This window comes from Egretta garzetta, unplaced genomic scaffold, assembly GCF_000687185.1.
Source record: "Egretta garzetta isolate BGI_Z169 unplaced genomic scaffold, ASM68718v1 scaffold942, whole genome shotgun sequence".
Classification (NCBI taxonomy): Eukaryota; Metazoa; Chordata; class Aves; order Pelecaniformes; family Ardeidae; genus Egretta; species Egretta garzetta.
Window position 1 is genome coordinate 131,978 of NW_009258898.1, and position 19,597 is coordinate 151,574.

Below are 19,597 nucleotides of genomic sequence, written 5' to 3' on the forward strand. Positions count from 1 at the left end.
GTGTGTGGAAAGGGAGCTACGAACCCCCCCCGCCCTGCGTCTCGTCCGTGCCCTGGAACGGGGGGGGCGCGGGGAAGTCGAAGCCCCCGGCGGCGGAGCGGGATTTCTGCTTAGTCAAGGTGCGGTGCTGCAGCCGCTCCGAGGGGAAGGGAGGCTTTGCGGAGCACCGGGCTCTCCCGGAGGGCGGCCGGTCGGTGTGGCGGGAGGGGTCGGCTCCTGGCACCTTATCGTGGCGAGCAGGACTGGCATCCTTTGGGGGAGTTTTTTTTAAGCAATTACACACGCTGGTCTCCACTGGTGTAAACTGGGAGAGTCACAGAGCCTTTATTTCTGTTGCTCCGTTTTAAGGCGTGCAAAGCGTCCCTCAGAGTCAGAATTGAGGTGGCCTGAGCGCTGAATGCCGGTTTTGAGTCAAAATTCTCTGAATTGCTGCTTGTTAAGTCTTAGGATCCCCCCGTTAGACTGAAGCTTCCCAGGCTGTGTTAGGAGAAGCGTTTCAGGGCGATGTACTTGAGCTGCTCATGATCCTGGGTTTTAGGCTTTTAAATCAGCTGAGGGGTACACCATTTATTTTTTTTTTTAAGGTTTTGTTTATACTTTGCTCCCTTGCGAGAGCCAGGTCAAGGCAGCAAGCGGAGGAAGCAGAGCTTATGCCGGGGCTAAAACTTGTGCCCTGGTGTGGGATGGGGATGCGGAACGGCCCAGCCACGGAAGGGGCAGGGGTTGAGGAGCTCCACGTAGGCTGCGAGGGTGGTTAACAGCTCTGTTTTGCAGGAGGATGAGGTGGGAGAGTGAGGATGAGGGGCTGAGGGCTGTTCCCATTGCGGTATGTGGTGGGTGGGTGGGAAGACCTCTGGCCAGCCCGGGGAGAGGGACGGGGTCTGCACCCAGGGCTGCAGCCGAGCACCCAGAGCTAGAAGCGATCTCCCAGTTAGTTAATGGGGATGCTCCCGCAGAGTGGATTGTTCTTCCTCATCCCCTCCTCCTCCCCATAGTTAATTTAGACCCTTCTCTGAGGTTTTCATTGGTGCTTCTGTTGGGGTGAGAGCTGAGGTCGTATGCATCTGCATTTGCTTTGAGTCTCAAGTCTGGAACACTTAATATAATGCTTCTCACTTGTAACTGGAATTATTCTTATAGCTCCACGGAAAGGCAAAATTTTTTTGCTAATTTATGAGTGAGAAATCCAAGGGCACTTCTTCACCTTTGAATTTTAGAACAGTTTTCTTTGAAAGGTGGCAACAACCTTTATTTTGTCCTGTGAACTTTTTTTTTTAATGGCTCCTCACTTTTAGTAAGATCAGTGTATAAAGCGTGAGCAACCCTGATGGCTGGGAAGTGCTCTAGTGTGCCGTGTTTGTAGGGATTTTATCTATTACATTAAAATTTCAAGTATCTCTAACGGCTTACACTCTTCAGTTTAAGCTGAATTCTGCAATTTGAATGTTGAAGAGAACTGGAGAGCCCAACTGAACGTTATTTGTAAGAGCTGTGCTTGGTCATTGAAAATGTGGAGTCCAAGATACCGGACTTATTCTATGTTTCTGTTGGACTTCTGAAAGTTAAGATAGTTTCAAAAATGGCTTCTTGGTGCCATAAAATCTTTGTATCTTCAGTTCTGTTACAGGGATTATAGAAATGGGTTACGTGTAACAGTATCGTAAATGTTTTCAGGAAAACCACGCTCCTGCTTGACGTGGAAGGGGGTTGAAAATGGCGCAGCTGTTTCCACTATTTCCTAGAAAGGTTTTCTTAGTAGGCAAAATGCTTCGTGGGGTCAGGGAAATAAAAAAGCTTTACTGCTGAAACTTTAGCTGTGTCTTGTACCCAGCGGAAGTCTCTGAAATGTAAAGCTGTCAAATCGGGAAGGGATTAAAATGCGGAGGCATTTCTCGCTAGCTCTCACCAAAAGCAAGTGGCACGAATGTCAGGTATTTTTATCCATGCGTACGCGCTTTTTGGTGTGGGGGGGTGATCTTTATATATGTCTGTGTACCTCTGATTGCAGCGAAGCAAGTTTGTAATCTTACAAACCTACTCGTCATGCACCAGAGGAGCATCTGATTTCACATTTTAACAATTCCTCTGTTAGATTATAGTTCGGGTGTTTGCCTTGAAGCGAGGAAATAAGTAGGAGAGAGTTACTCTTCGCCATGTTTGATATCCATCCAGAAAATACATATCCTGGCATATGACCTGAGTAGTTTATTTAAAGGAATACTTAAAGCAGGCAGGAGCACGGAAGGTAACAGTCTCTCAAGTAAGCTGAAAAAAAAAATCCAGCGAAGTCAATGCCTACTTACACCGCTTCCCAGCGGTTCTAATTAGGAGCTTAACGCCGGTAATCTCGGGATAGAGCCGCCATCGTTGCGCAGCGGTGACGGTTCGCTGTCAGCCTGGTGGAGAAGGAGGTTCCCTGAGTCGTTGTCGGGTTTTGCTGGGTGAATGGGGATTTTTCTTATTTTTTGCGGGCGGAGGCAGGCGCGGGTCTGAGCCCTCCTCTCTCCCCAGCCAACCTTCCTGGTGGAACTGTCCAGAGTGCTGGCAAACCCCGGCAACAGCCAAGTTGCCCGTGTGGCGGCCGGCTTGCAGATCAAGAATTCCCTGACATCCAAGGACCCCGACATCAAGGCCCAGTACCAACAGAGATGGCTCGCCATCGACGCCAATGCCCGCAGGGAAGTCAAGAACTACGTAAGTTTTGTGACTTTTGGTTCTCTGCCTGTTTTCTCACGGGGTGGGCGAGCGATGAATGTCTTCTCAGGTGGAAAAGGACGGAGGACTCTTCTCTTGGCTGGCTGCTCCCTTTCACAAGACAAGCAATGTCGCCTGCACTTGCTTGGGTGCTTTGCTGCTTGTAGCATATTTAATCAGTAGAATTATTAGGGTAAAAGACCAAACAAGTATGAGGCTGCTGCTTTTCAACTCACGCCTGTAAATATCTCTACAAGGAGCCTCTGAATAGTCTCATGTGATGGCGGGAGCTGCTGGGCACAGCTTCCTCACTGGGCGATTGCGACTGGGTTGGTGTTTGCTCTTTCTTACCCTTGAACAGCTTCCTCAACTGTTTTACAGTCCACATCAACATCTTTGAAGTGCACTCTGTGTCTGAACACACGTGTTTACGCAAGGCCTAACCAATTTTTAAGAGTAGAATATGGTCAAAAATTCCCAAGTTCCAAACAGGAAATCATATTCTTAATTTTTGACGCAGTTGGTGGATTTGCCTGAGGACTCCTTTGTTCTTTGATAGTTCATGTTCAGGACTTGCAATGGCAGAACTGGTGGCTCAGTGGTGTTTGGCTAATGGGAACAAAAGTGTACGTCGATGTACACAGCATGTTGTACTCGATACGTGTTGGCCGTAAACTTTACGTAAAGTTTTTGTGTTAGTAGGACCCGTATAGAGCAGAATAAGGTTGGGTGAGTGATGATGATACAACTTCAGCCTGTTATTTACATTGATGGTAGCCTATGGGGAGCTTACACTGTTCACAGGAGCTGCCGTACTGTTGTGTACTGCAGCTGACAAAAGCAGTTTATTACTGTTCTCTGTCAGGTACCGTTAGAAACACGGTATTTCTTAAGTGGATATATGGAAAATGAAAACCTATAACTGGAAATGCTGAAACAAACGCACTCCCCTTCATTTTTTAAGAAACAGTTACTGAAGTATATGAAAAAAATCATTCTTCTGATTGACTGCAATTAAAACAAAAGAAAATTATTCAGTCCTATTCAGATTATCTTGGCATAAACAGTCTGGTATTTGGGGGGGGATTTTTAATCCACAATTTGTTTAGCTTTCGCAATTTTGCTTTATAATACAAGCCGGGAAGAATTGTTCAGTGAGTCATTGCTGTGCGTTACGGCGCTTAGCATTGTGCATGGGATTTAAAGGATGTGGTAGAAGTACGTGTAACCACACTGCCGTATCTCGCTTCCTGAAAGGGGCGGCCATCGCCAAGCTCATCTCAACCATTACTTGTCCATGGTCATGGCCTCATTTGCAGCGGGAGAAAGCAGAGCAAGCAAACTGTTTTATTGAGGAAGGGGTGTGTTTGGAATAACATCAAGCGAAGACTTCGGTGGCAAGCCAGTACCCGGCTCTCTCTGGTCGCTGACATCAAACCATCGCCTGCTGATCTCTCCTGCAGGTTTTGCAGACGTTGGGTACAGAAACGTACAGGCCCAGCTCAGCCTCTCAGTGCGTGGCCGGCATCGCGTGCGCAGAGATCCCCATGAACCAGTGGCCCGAACTCATTCCCCAGTTGGTAGCGAACGTTACGAATCAGCACAGTACGGAGCACATGAAAGAGTCGACGTTGGAGGCCATTGGATACATCTGTCAGGATATCGTGAGTGTATTTTAAGTATTATTTTAAGTAGTATTGTGAGTAGATTTTAAGTGCTGGCCTAGCCTCTCCCCTTTTTCTCTGCCAGCCTTCCCTTTCTCACACCTCTGTACCCAGTAGGCTGTAATGCTTCCTTGTGGCTGTCCTTTAATACTTGTCCGGAGGATGTCTGTGCGTGGACAGAATGACGGGCAGTAGACACGCAAGGATGGTGTCTGAAAGGACTGACCTGCTTTCGCAGCACAAATCCAGGTCATCCTTTGTGAGGTGCGGGTTTAAGTCTATATGTCGCTGCGGTGAGGGGTGCTGTTATAAAACTTCATCTGAATGTCCAGTTGTGTAAAATGTTACAGATGAGTGATAAGTGTTTGATTCCTTTCTGCACGAGGGAAACCTGAGAACTACCCTCATCTTGCCTCAAGAGTCCCTTTATATTCTTAATTTACGAAATTTTTGATGCATGGCCAAGAAGACTGTTTAGCTCTTTGAGGCACCTTCTACAAATGTCTCATGGTTTTATCACCGTAGTTTGCGGTATCCCGATGTGTTAGGTCAAGTAGCTGATGTGAATTGCTTGCAAAAGCCCTGTGCACTGTCTGACCTACCACTGAAAACCAAAACGAGCTGCTGCTTTTTTGGTGCCGCTGAACGCCTTGGAGAACGCACGTGCGGCATATCACTGGTGGGGCCTTGGTATGGTGAGGTAGAAAGAGAAATCTTGTTTGGTGCTTTCATCAGGCTGCAGGGCACTGGTTTCAGTGAGGAGGTTGGTTGTTTCATGGAAGATCAGTGAAATACAAGAGGAAACCTACAGCTGTATGGGGGAAGTGCTCCGGGACAAGCGTTGCATGTTACAAGTCCATGCAAGGCTTGTGTGTGTGTTTGCTGCTGCTTTGGGTGACATGTATCGTTGGCCTCTGGGTTTTTGGATGCCCTTGCTTGCTTGTTGGGTATTTTGTAACCAAGATCCCTCTTAAGAGTTTTGTAGTTAGTCGGTCACGTTGTGATGCAGTTTGTGACCGTAGTTTGGGAGTCTACTGCTGGATAAATTCTGATGTTAACAATTAATACAGTTATTTGGGGGTCTTGCAGTCTTTAAATTTGCCGCAAAGTAAAATTAATCTTTAGTCAATGTTCACAGCTTTATTCTTTAAGCCTTGAGTGCTTAAAAGTTGCCTGTCCTTGCTGCTGGTCCAGGCAATATTTTTTTTGCCCTGCATCTAAAAAAGACTGGCAGCTTTACCAATAAAACTGCAACTGCTGGCATAGACCTCTGCCCAGTATATGAAGAAATTGGAAAACAGACAGTGGTTTTTAACTTGCTAATTGAATGAAGTCAAGTAGTCTGAAGCTTGTTGACCTATTATTTGAAACAGTCAAGTTAATTTGGCATTTATGACTTGAATATCTGCAGTATTTCTGCTCAGTTCAGTCTTCTCTTTCCTGTCCCAGAAGCTGTAAAGACATAATGGTGTATAAATTCCTTGTCCTGGTGTTCTGGTCCTCACATGGAACAAAGGGCTTCTTGGCCTTAATGTCTTAAGCCTTCTGCTTGATGACTTCAAGATCCAACTTTGAGGTTACTTGAAAAATACAGAGAAGGTTGTTCCGCTGGCACATAACGTTATCGACACTTCTTTTAGGATCCAGAGCAACTTCAGGACAAATCCAATGAGATCCTGACAGCCATCATCCAGGGAATGAGAAAGGAAGAGCCCAGCAACAATGTGAAGCTAGCAGCTACTAATGCACTCCTGAACTCTTTGGAATTCACCAAAGCAAACTTCGACAAAGAGGTGAGGGGGGAGGGGTAACGATTCTTGGCCTAAAATGCAAGGGCTGAATCCACGGTCTATGACGAGAAATCATGCACCACGCTGAATTTTGATGCATAATTCTATTGCAACTGAGACTTGGATTCATTTCTGTAAATCTGGTATGTTCTTATTGTAATGCAGAAATACTGTGGGAGTCTTTAGAGGTTCATCAATGGAAAGGAAGCATCATTGACTCTTTTTGGATAAATTTGAAGTGACCTTAGAGTTTAGCCTATTAGATGCTCTGCTTCCTAATCAAACTCTACTCTATAATGCTGCTGTAAGAGTACCAGCTTGGATCAGCACTTTCTTTCAAGTGGTGTGGCAGCAATCCAGATGTAACTTTGCCTCTGAAAATTGTTGGGGGAGGAAGGCCTGTAAGAGCCTTCGGAATAGGGGCCTCGGAACGAGAGTCTTTGCAGAACAGATGCATCTATTGGTTTTCCTTTTCCTTCTCGGATTAAGTCTCTCCTCTAGGTCTCTACCAGGGAGAGTACAGGGAAGATGGAATTAATATTGAACCTTCAGCTTAGAAGGTTTTTTAATGAAAACCTTTCCCTAACTACTCAGTGGATGTCGATGGGGATCAACTAGAGTCTGCCAGAATTTGAACTGGGAGGTGCATGATCCATTCAGACCATATTTCTGTTGGGCTTCAGTACTGTAAATGGTCTGGGCATCAGTCTGATCCTTCCTACTAAAATGCAAGTATCCAGGTGCTGCCCATCAAGAAATTTATGTCCTTAGTTTTGAGGTTTCTTGGAGCAATTGCTGAAATAGTTCGGGAAACAGCAGGGTTTTTTATTTCTCCCCCACTGGAAAAGCTGGTGTCTTTACTTCTGCTGCAGAAATAATGATTTAAAATACTGCAGTGAACCTGTACTGTTCCTCGATCTTTAGAAGGGCTCCATGAGTGATTGTGCTAGTCCAGACTCAAAATACAGCCTCCATAGGAAGGCTTGCAAAGACTTCAGTGCTTTTGTAAGGCGGTTCTAACATTCTTTTATTTCTCCTTCTAGTCTGAAAGGCACTTTATTATGCAAGTAGTCTGTGAAGCAACACAGTGTCCAGATACAAGGGTGAGTGAAATTAAATGCTTGATTCATCCCTGCACCTTTCTGGGGAAGCTGGCCAGAACCTCAGGCATTAACAGTTTTGAGAAGTGCTACGTGAAATAAACAGTGTTGTGGTAAATGATTGGTGCACGTGTTAGCACTCAAACAAGATGAGCTTTATACTTAAAGTTAGAAGTAGTGAACTACTAGGAGGATTTATGTTGCTTGTTGTGAAAGACCTTACTAGGTACGGAGTAAACTACATCAGCAAGGCTGGGTTATTCATTGGTGGTAGGCTACGACTGTTCTTGGATTTCAAAGCACTCGGAAAGGTCACATCTTTGATCAGTTTTCTACTCTGACAGGTACGAGTGGCTGCCTTACAGAATTTGGTGAAGATAATGTCCCTTTATTATCAGTATATGGAGACATACATGGGTCCTGCGCTTTTTGCTGTGAGTACTCGGGTTTCTCATAGACAGTTGCCTGATCTCCCTGTATGCCTTTGTCCTAATCCAAGAGGAAAAGTTTTCCTATGTTTCTGATTTGGTTTTCTTTTCGTTGGCTGTGAATCCCCCTCTCCTACCAAAATCCGTGAAATCAGCATGAGGTGTTTCAGACTTGAGACTCCAAAAGTCAGGACAATGCAGATTGCTTGACTTGCTCTGCAGTCCTCCCGAGGTGCTGATAGCTGATAAACTTCTAAATGATGAGATTGTCTTCAAGAACAGTGACTCTAATGTGGCATCTGATTTCAGACAATCTCGAATCTCATACCAGGTGGCCAAAATTTGGGGCACACGTTTCAGGAGAAATAACTTGGTAAAACGTCCTTCTCTCCCCTTCTTTCTTTCATGTTTCTAAAGATAACTATTGAAGCAATGAAAAGTGACATAGACGAGGTGGCTCTGCAGGGGATAGAGTTCTGGTCAAATGTCTGCGATGAGGAGATGGACCTGGCTATAGAGGCGTCTGAGGTGAGCTCGCAAATGACCGCCGAAAGGCGGCGAATGCCCGTGATCGTGTTTGGGAAAGCTGGACTCATGGCTTTGAACCGTGTCCGAAGGTCCCCCTGTTCTCCCAAGTGGAACAGTGTAGGAGAGCCCCTTGTGCGGCGGTCGTGGGTCCGTGACAAGACATCGCGCACCGCTCTGATGCGATGTGATGCGTGTCTGTAAGAGAAGCTGAGCCCCGAGGCTGTGCAAAGCCCATGAGGCCGGTTGACTCTACGGGTGTTACGTGCGCTGCAGACGTCAGCACGGTGTTGTGGTACCCAGCTGAGTTTTTAGCTGCTAGTCTGGGTACTAGGAGCTGTCTTAGCCAGGGCTCAGTTATGATTAATTTATTCGGCCATTCGAGGTAAATGTGAAGCTTGCACAGGGGCCACCGTTTGGAATTCTCTTTAATAACTCTTCAGGTTACTTTCCAGGCTCTGTAGCCTAATGTGAAGTTCTCAGTGTAGCTTGACTATAACCCCTCCTGCTTACCAGAGTAGATCAGGATGGAACTGCCTTTTTAAGCGAGCAAAATGGTTTTAATGCCAGCCTGGCTGGGAATTGAAACTACTTGAGGTAAAGATTATCTGACAGGTTTGATGGGAACACGCGGTGACACACAAATGCTAGTTTTTGGCAAATGGTACGTGACAGCTACCTGATCTCTTTTTGGCGTTTTAGTCAACTCAAGCTACTCCTGTAAGGTTAACCTAAATGTGCATTAAGCATGTATACTAGGCACGGAACAGCACCAGAAAATTCTCGGTATCATGAAGATGTGAGAGCTCTTCCTTCATTAAGGCAGCATCTCGAATTGTTGAGATACATGTACCGCGTTGAAGGGAGAGCGTTTCTCGGCTTCCCTGCTGTCTTGGAGGCCTAGTGGACTCTGTTACACTGACATGTGAGATTTTGGGGTCTCTTACAGGCGTGAGCGACTTAGTCCTACCCCTCTGCGCATAAAGATTGATCACATTCTACCTAATACATTATTTATGAGTTAAGTGTAAAATTATGGGATGAAATAAAAGTAATCATTATCCCTTACAATGGAAGGGGCTGGAGATGAATTTGGGGTATTGTTCTGCATGCAGATGCTGTTTGCATAAATTAGCTGTAGAGATCAATAATAGCTTAAACTTTGAAGGGCTCTAGATGAATCATATCCATCTTTAAAAGAAGCTAAATATATATTTATGTTGAATGCCCAAAAAAAGCAAGGATAGCAAGGATAAAAGGACAGTCAGCAGCGTGTAGGTTTAGTTCCTATGCTGAAGACCTTTTGCTGCTGCTCCATGGGGTCACTTGTTAATTATACATAACTGCAAACTGAAAATATTTATATTTGTAGCATGTGAGGAGGGGCTCTGTACATGAATGGAATGGCAAATTGAACTTATTGAATATTTAACTGGGCTTGGTGCAGGGTGTCCTTGAGGTTCCTCTGCGTTACGGTAACTTAAAGTTTGTGTTGGAAAGGAGAGGAAAGCGTGCAAAAGAGTTCATCGTTCAGACCTCATGCCTATATAGCCACTGAGAATCATTTTGTAACCTTTTTTTCCAGGCAGCAGAGCAAGGAAGGCCTCCAGAGCACACTAGCAAATTTTATGCAAAGGGAGCACTACAGTATTTGGTCCCAATTCTAACACAAACGTTAACAAAACAGGTGAGTTGCAAAATCCCTGCTGCATGTCAAAAAAAAAAAACAAACCCCACCGTACCGTGCTTGCTTACAAGTTCTGGGACAGCGATGCTACTGTGGCCTGGAGGAGCAAGCCGGCAGTGGTGGTCATCGCTCCCTTGCGTAGGTGACTTCTTGATGTGCTTGGTCCCGAAGGTGCTTTGGGTCCCCTCGGGTATTTTTTTAATGGTGGGCTTGCTCAGAGCACCTGTAGTGGCAGTCCTTGGTCTGTGATGAGACATCATGCACCACTCTGACTGAATGATGCATTGTTTTTTTAGGGCTGAGACTGTGAGACTGCATGCAGTGTCGTTTTTACGCTGAATTCTGTTAACACATGCTTGTATTTATGGTTTCTGAAGAGGTTTGGTGGTTATCTGTATTCCTGACAAAATGTTTGCGAAATCAAAACCAATATACCCTCTCTGCGTCATTAGAGATCCAATTTCTGGAATTCTTGAGCTTTACTTTTTGAACTGTGAAGTCCCTGTTTATTTAGTACCTATTAAGCACTTCACAGGGACTTGTTTGGACTGTGTTTCACAGTCTAATCAAAATTAATGGAATCGCTTGCTACAGCAGGTCTAATTATAAAATAAAACTGTTAATTAAGCCATACAGGACAGAGTTCATTTGGCTTACTACGATGAACTGGGAAAATTCTTGGTGCTCTTAATGCATCGAGGGAATTGTTTCTCTGTTTTGTATCACCATCCGCTTGGATGCGGAGGGTTAAATTGCAGGAGGTTCTAAAGTGCTTGTTAAAACAGGAAAGATAAAACAGATAAGAGCATCGCAGGTACAGGGCTTCAAAGGAATTTGGTAAGTGGCTGAGTTAACAGTCAGGGGGGAGAAGCTATTTAGCTGGTACAGCGGGGCCACTCTGTGAGGAGATGGCAGGGATCAAAGGAACAAAACCTCAACCTAGATGAGAGAGAAGCCGTTTGGAAGATGCATGAGGCTACTGCAGGTGCGTCAGTGAAGAGCTAGCAGCCTTACGCCGGGCTGGAAAGGTACAGATGATGCAAGTAACTCGGGTTGCTTCTCTGCCAGAGATGTAGCTAGTACTTCCAGGCCTGAATTAATTTCTAAATATAACACCTGGTAATGAGGCAACGTTACCTGCAGTAGATCCAACAGGATCTGCGAGTTGGTAAGGGACATTTTCCCCGAGACTGACCAGGAGTCCTGTTCTCCTAGGATGAAAACGATGATGACGATGACTGGAACCCCTGCAAAGCAGCAGGAGTCTGCCTCATGCTCCTGGCGACCTGCTGTGAAGATGACATCGTTCCTCATGTGCTGCCCTTTATTAAAGAACACATTAAAAATCCAGATTGGCGATACAGAGATGCAGCGGTGATGGCTTTTGGGTGCATTTTGGAAGGACCGGAGCCGAACCAGCTCAAACCACTAGTCATACAGGTAAGAGTCCTGGTCTTGGAGGCTTGTAGAGCAAAAACTTTCTGATTTATTTGGAGGAGGATTCCTGCTTTGCACATTGTTCTTAATCTGAGGAAAAGTGAAAGGATGCCACCTTTTAATTGTGTTTTAAGAGAGATTTGGTAGGCCCGGGGCAGGTAGTGGGGTTACATAGCCCTGAATCACAGGGACAGTCAGAATACCTCACTCCAGATGCGTCGGTTCTCGGGTCTTTCCCCTGGGAAGTAACTTCATGAATCTTAAAATCAGGGAACAGGGGCCTCAGTGGGTCTAGACTCTCCTCCCCTCCCCTGTCTATCATTGGGAATACCTTAAAATCAGAAACAGTGGCTAACTCATATTTCCGTACGTTGCGTTTGATCTCATCCTTCTCCTGACGGCAATTATGTTCTAGGCAATGCCAACTTTAATAGAACTAATGAAGGACCCCAGCGTTGTGGTTCGAGACACAACTGCTTGGACCGTGGGCAGGATCTGTGAGATGCTTCCTGAAGCTGCCATCAATGACATTTACCTCGCTCCACTGCTGCAGTGTCTGATGGAGGGCCTGAGCGCTGAGCCCAGAGTGGCCTCCAACGTGTGCTGGGTAAGGCAGCACCTTCGCTGTTCAACGTATGATAAGGTTCTGTCAACAAGGGGAACGCAGCTCGTAGTCATGTATATGGATATATATACACATGTGCTCAGATATGTATATATACTCACACACTTAAATGAATTTCAGAGGTGACTCATGGCTTGGTCATCCAGCACACACAACTGTTGTTAACTGTAAGCTCTCTCGAGTCTGTTTTGTGGCTCTGGTAGGAAAGAATAAGGGAATAAATGGATTTTTAAGGGGAAAAAATGCTAATATGAGTGTAGAATTTGCCTTCTGTTTGAAAATGCTGTGGAAACTGTCCTTGATAACGGGTTTTAGCTGTTCAGAAAAGGTGTGCTGGGGTTTAGCTTTTTTCTTGGGGGCGGCTGGATTGCTGCCTTGAGATTAAGGGAGCGACGAGATACCTTATTTCCCGCTACCTAAGCCTGCTTCTGCAGTGGTTCCAGAACTAAATTAAGGGCCATGAGGTTTTTGTTCACTTAGAGCTGCAGTCCCTGGGGTTGGCTTGCTAACTTCACTTGTATCATCGTCTTAATGCGTGTCTGCTACCAAGTAGCATACCTGATCTTTCACTGAAAAGGCAGTAAGGGACACATCCTCTTTCAAGAGAGCTGCTCAATAAGGATAGAGCTAGAGATGAGGATCTGCATGTCAAAACAAGTTTTAGAAATGATAGAATTAATTCTCTTTGTGTTCCAGAGGTTTGAAGACTTCTAGGCAGCACGGAAGCATTTTCACGATACGTTGATCCTGGCAAAAGTCCATGTAGCTGTGGCTTTTGTCTTCTGACGATGATGACTCCTATGTGTTTTTAGATTGAAATGAAAATCAGGCGGCTTTCAACTCCCCTAATCCACCCATGCCTCGGAGCATTTACAATTGCTCTGCAGTTGGGAATTTGAGCAGTCCGCAGCCTTGCCTAAACCAGGATTTTAACTTGGATGATGATGCTGGACAGTGGGTAGAATCTGTTAATACCCTGCGAGGTCCAAGCAATCTGCCTTTATTCAGTTTGATTCCTGATAGCTACCCGTCATTGAGCCCGGCAACGCTGTGTAGACGTTTGACTGCAGACAGTCAAACTGTGTGTTAATGTTGCATTTGACATCTTTGAAATGTTCCCCACAGTTGCACTCAAGTTCAGTGCACTGAACAATTCGTTGTTTGCGAAGGGAGTTGTTCGTCCTGTGCACGTTTGGGGTTTTTTGGGGGGTGGTTTTGTTGGAATGAAAACTGTTGGGATGTATGTTTCTGGACTTGTGAGGGTAAACTCATTTGAGTAACAGCAATGGGTGTTCTGTGTTTCAGGCCTTCTCTAGTCTTGCTGAAGCTGCCTATGAAGCTGCAGATGTAGCTGATGATCAGGAAGAGCCAGCAACCTACTGCTTATCCTCTTCGTTTGAGCTAATAGTTCAGAAACTTCTGGAGACGGCAGATAGGTAACACTAAACCAGCTGGCTTAAGCTCTGCAAGGATGCTTTTTTTTTCTTTTTTTTTTTTTTTAATATTGCTTCAGACTGTTGGTCCTCTTGCAGCTTAGATCTGAATGGTGTTTTATCAGAACCGGGCATTTTTGGTATAAACATGGAATATAGAATGCTAATCCCCAGGAAGGAAGCTATTCACACAGAATGATTTCTCAGTATTTCGTCCATATCTGCTTTTAGTAAGTCTGGGGTTTCCTCCAGGAGTGCCTCTTCCACGTTTTACTTTGAAGTTGCTGAGCACAGTTTAAGACTGCGCACATCTTTGTACCGTAGCAATAAGACTCTTCAAGGTTGGCTACAAGGCCACCGAACAATCAGGATTGCAGCATGAGATATCAGGATTGCAGCACGAGATAATTAAACCTGTGTGTATCGTACAGTTCGTTTTCCTGAGATGCTTTTACACCGTGGTTGTTGCTGTAGTATTACACCCATTTACATTAGCAGCAGGTACTCCCAGAAGAGCTGAGGACCTAGTTAGGCTAGATACTGTCCTTTTCCCAACCAAGTTGAAATACAGACAAGGCAAAATGTTTTCTCAGTTCTGCAGATGCAAAAAATAGGGGTAATGCTGAAGTCGTATTCTGCCTTGAAGGTTGCATAAATCTTGACAGCTCAGAGTTCAATCCTTGGATCAGTTCAGTTGTCAGTTGAAGCCTTTTGCTGCAGGACTGCTGTTTCTTAAATGGTGTCCCTGTCTGAACAGTTCAAAGTCTAAACTCGTCCTGCCTAATTTACATCCAACCAGGAGTGTAGTGTCTAGCTCAAGGCTCTGAAGCCCATCAGTCATCTTAGCATAGATCTCAACTGTCTTTATTTCAAATTTAACACCGTCACCAACGCCTCGGAAAGATGTTGGGGAGCTAGTAATGTATGCTGCTCACCTCTTGAGGCCATCCCTTCCTAGGCAGGATAGTGGCACACTGGAGGGTGTGGGTTTGAGGCTTTTTCTGCTCCTGTACTTGCTGCCAGTGATTGCAGATATTTGAAGTCATTATTAATAGCGAATGAAAAAATGTTCCAAAAATGGCTTCACAAATTTCATTTACTTTCAAGTCTTGGAATACAGGAATGCAAATGCTTCTGTTTGTCACAACACTAAAATTCAGCTGTTGCCAATTTATTAAAAAAAAAAAAAATAGTCTGTTTCTAAGCAAACCTGAGAGCCACAAATATGTTCCTCCTGTTACAGGCCTGATGGACACCAGAATAACTTGAGGAGTTCTGCATACGAATCTCTGATGGAAATAGTGAAAAACAGTGCCAAGGACTGTTACCCTGCTGTCCAAAAGACAACTCTGGTCATCATGGAACGACTTCAGCAAGTGCTGCAGATGGAGGTAGGCAAACCTGGGTTTTAAACCCCTGTTACGGCAAGGGGGTTAAGGAAATAGAGTAAGCGTGGTGGTGCTGTGGCTTCATCTGGTGTAGAAAAATGAGTTTTGTTGCTGACCGTCTATCTTGTACCATAATGCATTTTTGTTATTTTTATAGGTAGGTTGGGTATGTTAGATATCTTACGCTTCTGAACAGCACCTCTTGCCTTAAATTTGAAGAGACAAATAGTTAAAATTGAGTCTGCAGCTCCTGGTGCTGTCAGGGTCTGCTGGGTTTGCGTGGACTGTGATGCAGGCTTTTCACATGCGGGGTTTTGTTCTTTTTCAGTCCCATATCCAGAGCACTTCCGACAGAATCCAGTTCAATGATCTTCAGTCACTTCTTTGCGCTACTCTACAGGTAAGTTCCTGCCTCCTGTGTTGTGCTGATGGGGAAGAGGCAGTTTCAGAGACGCTTCTGTGCCCCTGAGGGTGCAGATTTGGTCCTGTTGATGAGATCTGAATGAGGAAATTGGATCTTGTGTCCCAGCTGACATGTGGGAGGTGATAGAAGGTTCAGAAGGCTTCAGTAGAATACAGCTTACAAAATTTAGGGCGATACGGGTAAAGAACGCTGTATGCGGTGCGTTAAAGATTGTATATGTTTTCAGATTGGCTCTTCTGTTGGCTTCAGGCTGAACAATCGCTTTGGTTGGCACAGAAAGAAAAACTCCATAATGGCTTTAATTCGTTCATCTGCCTCTTGTGGTTGGTGTTCTTATTTAAAATGGCACTAATTAAAATGCACTGAGTGTCCTTGAAGTTAAACATCTGGTAATGAGCAGCCCACATGACTTGGAGTACTAGCGCATTTCAGTTCCTTCCTTACTCCTACAAAGTCCACTGAAAACAGCCACTTTTTTTTGCTTTATTCCCCCCAGACGGCTGGGGAGGTTGATCAGGCCCTCTGAAATATGCGGTGTTTGATATCGAAGCTTCCCTGTTGGGAAGGCTCCCTTGCAGGGAGGGTGGTGCTGTGCTGTCCTGCGTTGTGGTGTTTGATATCGAAGCTTCCCTGTTGGCACTGCAGGGAGGGTGGTGCTGTGCTGTCCTGCGTTGCTTACTAACAGTTACAGGGCGCTGCTTTAAGGTGTAGAATCGGCAGCAAGGCGGCTCTGTGCAGCTCGAAGAAAGGAGCATTTTCTCCTGGAGGTGTTACAGTCCTCTGTAATCTGAAATAAAAGCAGAGCAGAGTACCTGTCTCTACTCAGGTTGATTCCTTTCTCGGGTGGTGTCCACCCCTGTTGTCCCAGGAAAAGGAGCCTTCTCCCTGCCTGCAGGTAACACCCTGGTTCTCTCTCTCTTAGCTCCCCCTTCTCTTCAGCAAGGTTAGGTGGTCTCCTGGGTGTTGTCTCCAGGTTGTTTTGAGAAATCAACAACTTCATTCTTCTTGTACGAAAGCCCGTAGCATCAGCTGTTACTCTCGCTCTCCAATTTTTAGGGTAATTTTTCAAATAATGGGTAGATGGGAGTGATCTGTCCTTATGGTGGGCTTTGATGGTGGACTTCAGTATCTGGAATCTCTCCTTTAGGCACAGTGTGATCGTTGATCTCTCTCAGGACACCTCTGCCTGTGGGAAGTGTAGTACAGGTGGAATTAAACTGCTGGGTTTAATTTGTAAACTTGCGTTTCTTCATTATCACAAAATGCAAACCTTAAGTGTTTACAGTGGTTGCAGCAGATACTTAAATACCACCACGTATTTCTATATAGGAGTATATATAACTTATATATTATTTATATTACGTAAGTAAAAGTCAGCAGGGAGATTATTTTCAGTGTTGCACAGTCAAATATACTACTTGGTTACATACTTTTTCTATTCTGCTGGAAATACAATTATGAACATCCAGCAGAGGAAAAACATTTGTTAATATTTAAATGGAACAAGAAAATCAAGACCAATTATTTAAACAGTCAAAGTCAATCTCTTTGGAGTGACTCAGTTTGATGGATCAGACTTGAAATAATTATTTTCCTTTTCAGGTTGAGGAATCGGTCTTTTTCTCTTCATGGGAAACGCAAATTTATTTTAAATAGGGATACATCAAAGCTGCGTTCCATGGTTCACATGCTGAAAGGGATGGTCAGAATGGTACAGTAGGAGCAGAGTGTAGGTGAAGCTCAGGTATTTACCTGGGGTGTTCCCTTGCCCCTTGTGCTCACTGTAACGTGCTGGATAACACAGCACGCGCGTGCTCACCAGCCTGCTCTGCTCCCGTGTGAGGCTGCTCTCTCCAGAAATCCCATTTTGCTTTTCAAGCACCTCAGTGCTAAACACGTCCCTGTCGACCTATTTCATGTTGGTTGTATGCTAATCTATTCTCTGTCCATCCCGGGTAGGAGAGGTTTGACTGCAGTTAGCAGTAAGGGCAGGCTTATGTCATATTTCTGAAGTTTAATTCTGTGGTTTAGAAGCAAAGCTTATGTGCAACCCATACTTGGCAGTAAGAGATTGCGGTCACATTGCTGTGATGGAAAAGGGCTTTTTTTTTTTATAGGGCCAAATTTGGGCCGGTCACATTTAATGCCAGCTTACAAATGGAAAGCCTGGAGAATAGCCTATGCAGCAGGAAAGGTAAATTCAGCTTGTTCTGTAGCTGGAAAATTGAATGCAGCTAAAATGAATGGGACTTTGCACTTGCACTGACAAAGCATATTTTTGCAGCAACAGAGTTCAAACAGCAGCTTCCTTTTTAGCAGCCCAGTGTGGTCACGAGTGTTAGGAGCTCGCGCAGGAGATGTAAAGGCGCGATTCAGCTTTGCATAGATGGAAGCAATTACAATCTCGTTCTCCATTCCCACCCAGAACGTCCTCCGGAAGGTCCAGCACCAGGATGCTTTGCAGATCTCTGACGTGGTGATGGCATCTCTGCTGAGAATGTTCCAGAGCACAGCGGGCTCGGGGGGCGTGCAGGAGGATGCCTTGATGGCAGTCAGCACCCTGGTGGAAGGTCAGTCTCGCACTGCACAGCACGGTTGCATTCCGGGGGGAGGCAGAACTGGGACAGAACTGGTTTGCTTCCTTCTCTTTTTGACTGTATGGTGAAAAATATTGTTAGTTCCTGGTTTTGCTTGAGGTACGGTTTTGACCACACATCTCACCACATCGATCTGTGAAGCTCTGAGACTGGCTGGTTACGCTAGGTTGTTTCGTGAATGAATGGGTTGTTTGCTGCTAGTAAAGTAGCTACAATGCAAATTCAGCCAGGAGGGGAAAAAAAACCCGAGGGCTACTTTGTACAGGGCCCAGCACAATGGGAACCTGGTCTCTTTGTGCTGCCGCAGGACACATTTAATGTTAATTAATGATTGGTACTTTCTGCTGCCTGTGACCCATGGCTGTTTTGTGGAGTTTTGTCAGTCATGGATTTACGGTCATTGTTCTTCTTTAAAAGAAATCACGGCAGCAAAGATCAGCGTTCAGGTGGGTCAGAATGGGTGAAGCAAAATAAAATTCGGGTTGTGGTATTCCAGGCAGATTGTGAGCTTCGTGGTTCAGGTTTAGAAGGTGGTGGCTGTGGCGTCATCTGGAGCTCTAGGAACACGATCTGTTGTCAAATGCTACGTGTGAGTGTGAAAGCTGAGGTGCTGTTGAAAGTCTACGTGTAACCTCCTTGCCAAACAGCCCTGCCTTATCTCCGATAAAAACCACACGTGATTTGGAAAGGGATCTTCAGGGAGATCAGTTTGTAAGGAGGCTCGTTTGAGTCTTTGCTCTGTCCTGTGGCTGTGATCCTGGCTGGCCTGTGGAGGGTCAGAGCAGGTGACAGGACCTGTCTCTAGCAGAAGGACATGCCTGATTGCTCTGAGAACACCGGACACCTTGTAAGTGCAGCAGAGTTAGTTTTGGCTTTTCGGAGTAGCCCCTTCCGACACTAGTGTGTTTTGGAGAGCAGGTCTTTGGCGGCTACCCCTCTTGACTGCTCTTGGGAACGTTTAGTGGAATTGCCTGAGGAAGCTGGGAAGTGAATGAGAAGGTTGGGTGGGGTTGTTACAAGGTAACCAGCCAGTGAAAATGGAAGCGTGCGTCCTCCTGGGACGAAGGCCTTTTCGCTTTCGGATAGACAAGTCCACGTGCATGGTCTTAGTGACTTGGGGAAGGTAGGAGTTAGCGGAGAAGAGCAGAAATATTTTACTTCAAATATTGCTTAAACATAAACATACTGAAGAGTGCCCTGCTTGAACTGCATGGCTCTGAAGAGGCTGAGCAGCTCTTCCCAAGAGGAAGACGCTACAGCCGTTATGGCAGCAAAGCGATGTGAAAAGGCGTAGAGCTTTCAGCCGATGCAAAGCAAAGTAGCAGTGCCGAGCCCGGTCGGAAGCGTGCCACCATGTGCCTCTCCCTCTGATGGGCCTGCTCAGTCAGGAAGATCTCGACATCCTTTCTGAGCACGGGAGGGGGTTGTCTGTCTTCAAAGGCCCGCAAGGAATTGAGCTTTTCCGAATCTCGGTGTAGGCCAGGTGGGCATATTTCACTGATGCTCAGTTTTTGTGTGAGAATTGATTTGTTGTGCTTCTGTGGAACATACAGGTACCGGGTTTGGGGGGAATGTAACAGTGTGTTTCTGGTTTGTTGAACTCCAGCACTTATGTCATAGGTTGGGAATTTTTTTCTAACTAGAATATTTTCCATGCAACAGTCCTAGGTGGAGAGTTTCTGAAGTACATGGATGCCTTCAAACCTTTCCTTGGCATTGGACTGAAGAACTATGCTGAGTACCAGGTAGAGGTCAAACCAGGCAGCCCTGTGTTCACAATCTCTAAATTCTCATCTGCTCACAGA

At 45.4% G+C, this 19,597-nt stretch overlaps 1 protein-coding gene across 2 annotated transcripts in view; it reads left to right on the forward strand.

Annotated features, from left to right (window-relative positions):
• Window positions 1-2,495: 2,495 nt before the first annotated feature.
• Window positions 2,496-19,597, forward strand: part of KPNB1 (karyopherin subunit beta 1) — a 21,673-nt gene continuing 4,571 nt past the window's right edge. The window contains exons 1-14 of one of the 2 annotated variants that reach the window (XM_009634212.2): window positions 2,496-2,694; window positions 4,158-4,358; window positions 5,999-6,151; window positions 7,192-7,251; window positions 7,593-7,682; window positions 8,094-8,204; window positions 9,787-9,888; window positions 11,104-11,328; window positions 11,741-11,932; window positions 13,256-13,386; window positions 14,627-14,774; window positions 15,100-15,171; window positions 17,621-17,765; window positions 19,455-19,537. In XM_009634212.2, the coding sequence (XP_009632507.1) occupies window positions 4,242-4,358; window positions 5,999-6,151; window positions 7,192-7,251; window positions 7,593-7,682; window positions 8,094-8,204; window positions 9,787-9,888; window positions 11,104-11,328; window positions 11,741-11,932; window positions 13,256-13,386; window positions 14,627-14,774; window positions 15,100-15,171; window positions 17,621-17,765; window positions 19,455-19,537 (1,629 nt within the window). In that variant the 5' untranslated portion in view covers window positions 2,496-2,694; window positions 4,158-4,241. Of the gene's footprint in view, window positions 2,695-4,157; window positions 4,359-5,998; window positions 6,152-7,191; window positions 7,252-7,592; window positions 7,683-8,093; window positions 8,205-9,786; window positions 9,889-11,103; window positions 11,329-11,740; window positions 11,933-13,255; window positions 13,387-14,626; window positions 14,775-15,099; window positions 15,172-17,620; window positions 17,766-19,454; window positions 19,538-19,597 lie in introns of those variants that run through there. The other variant, XM_035889848.1, reaches the window with a different exon arrangement.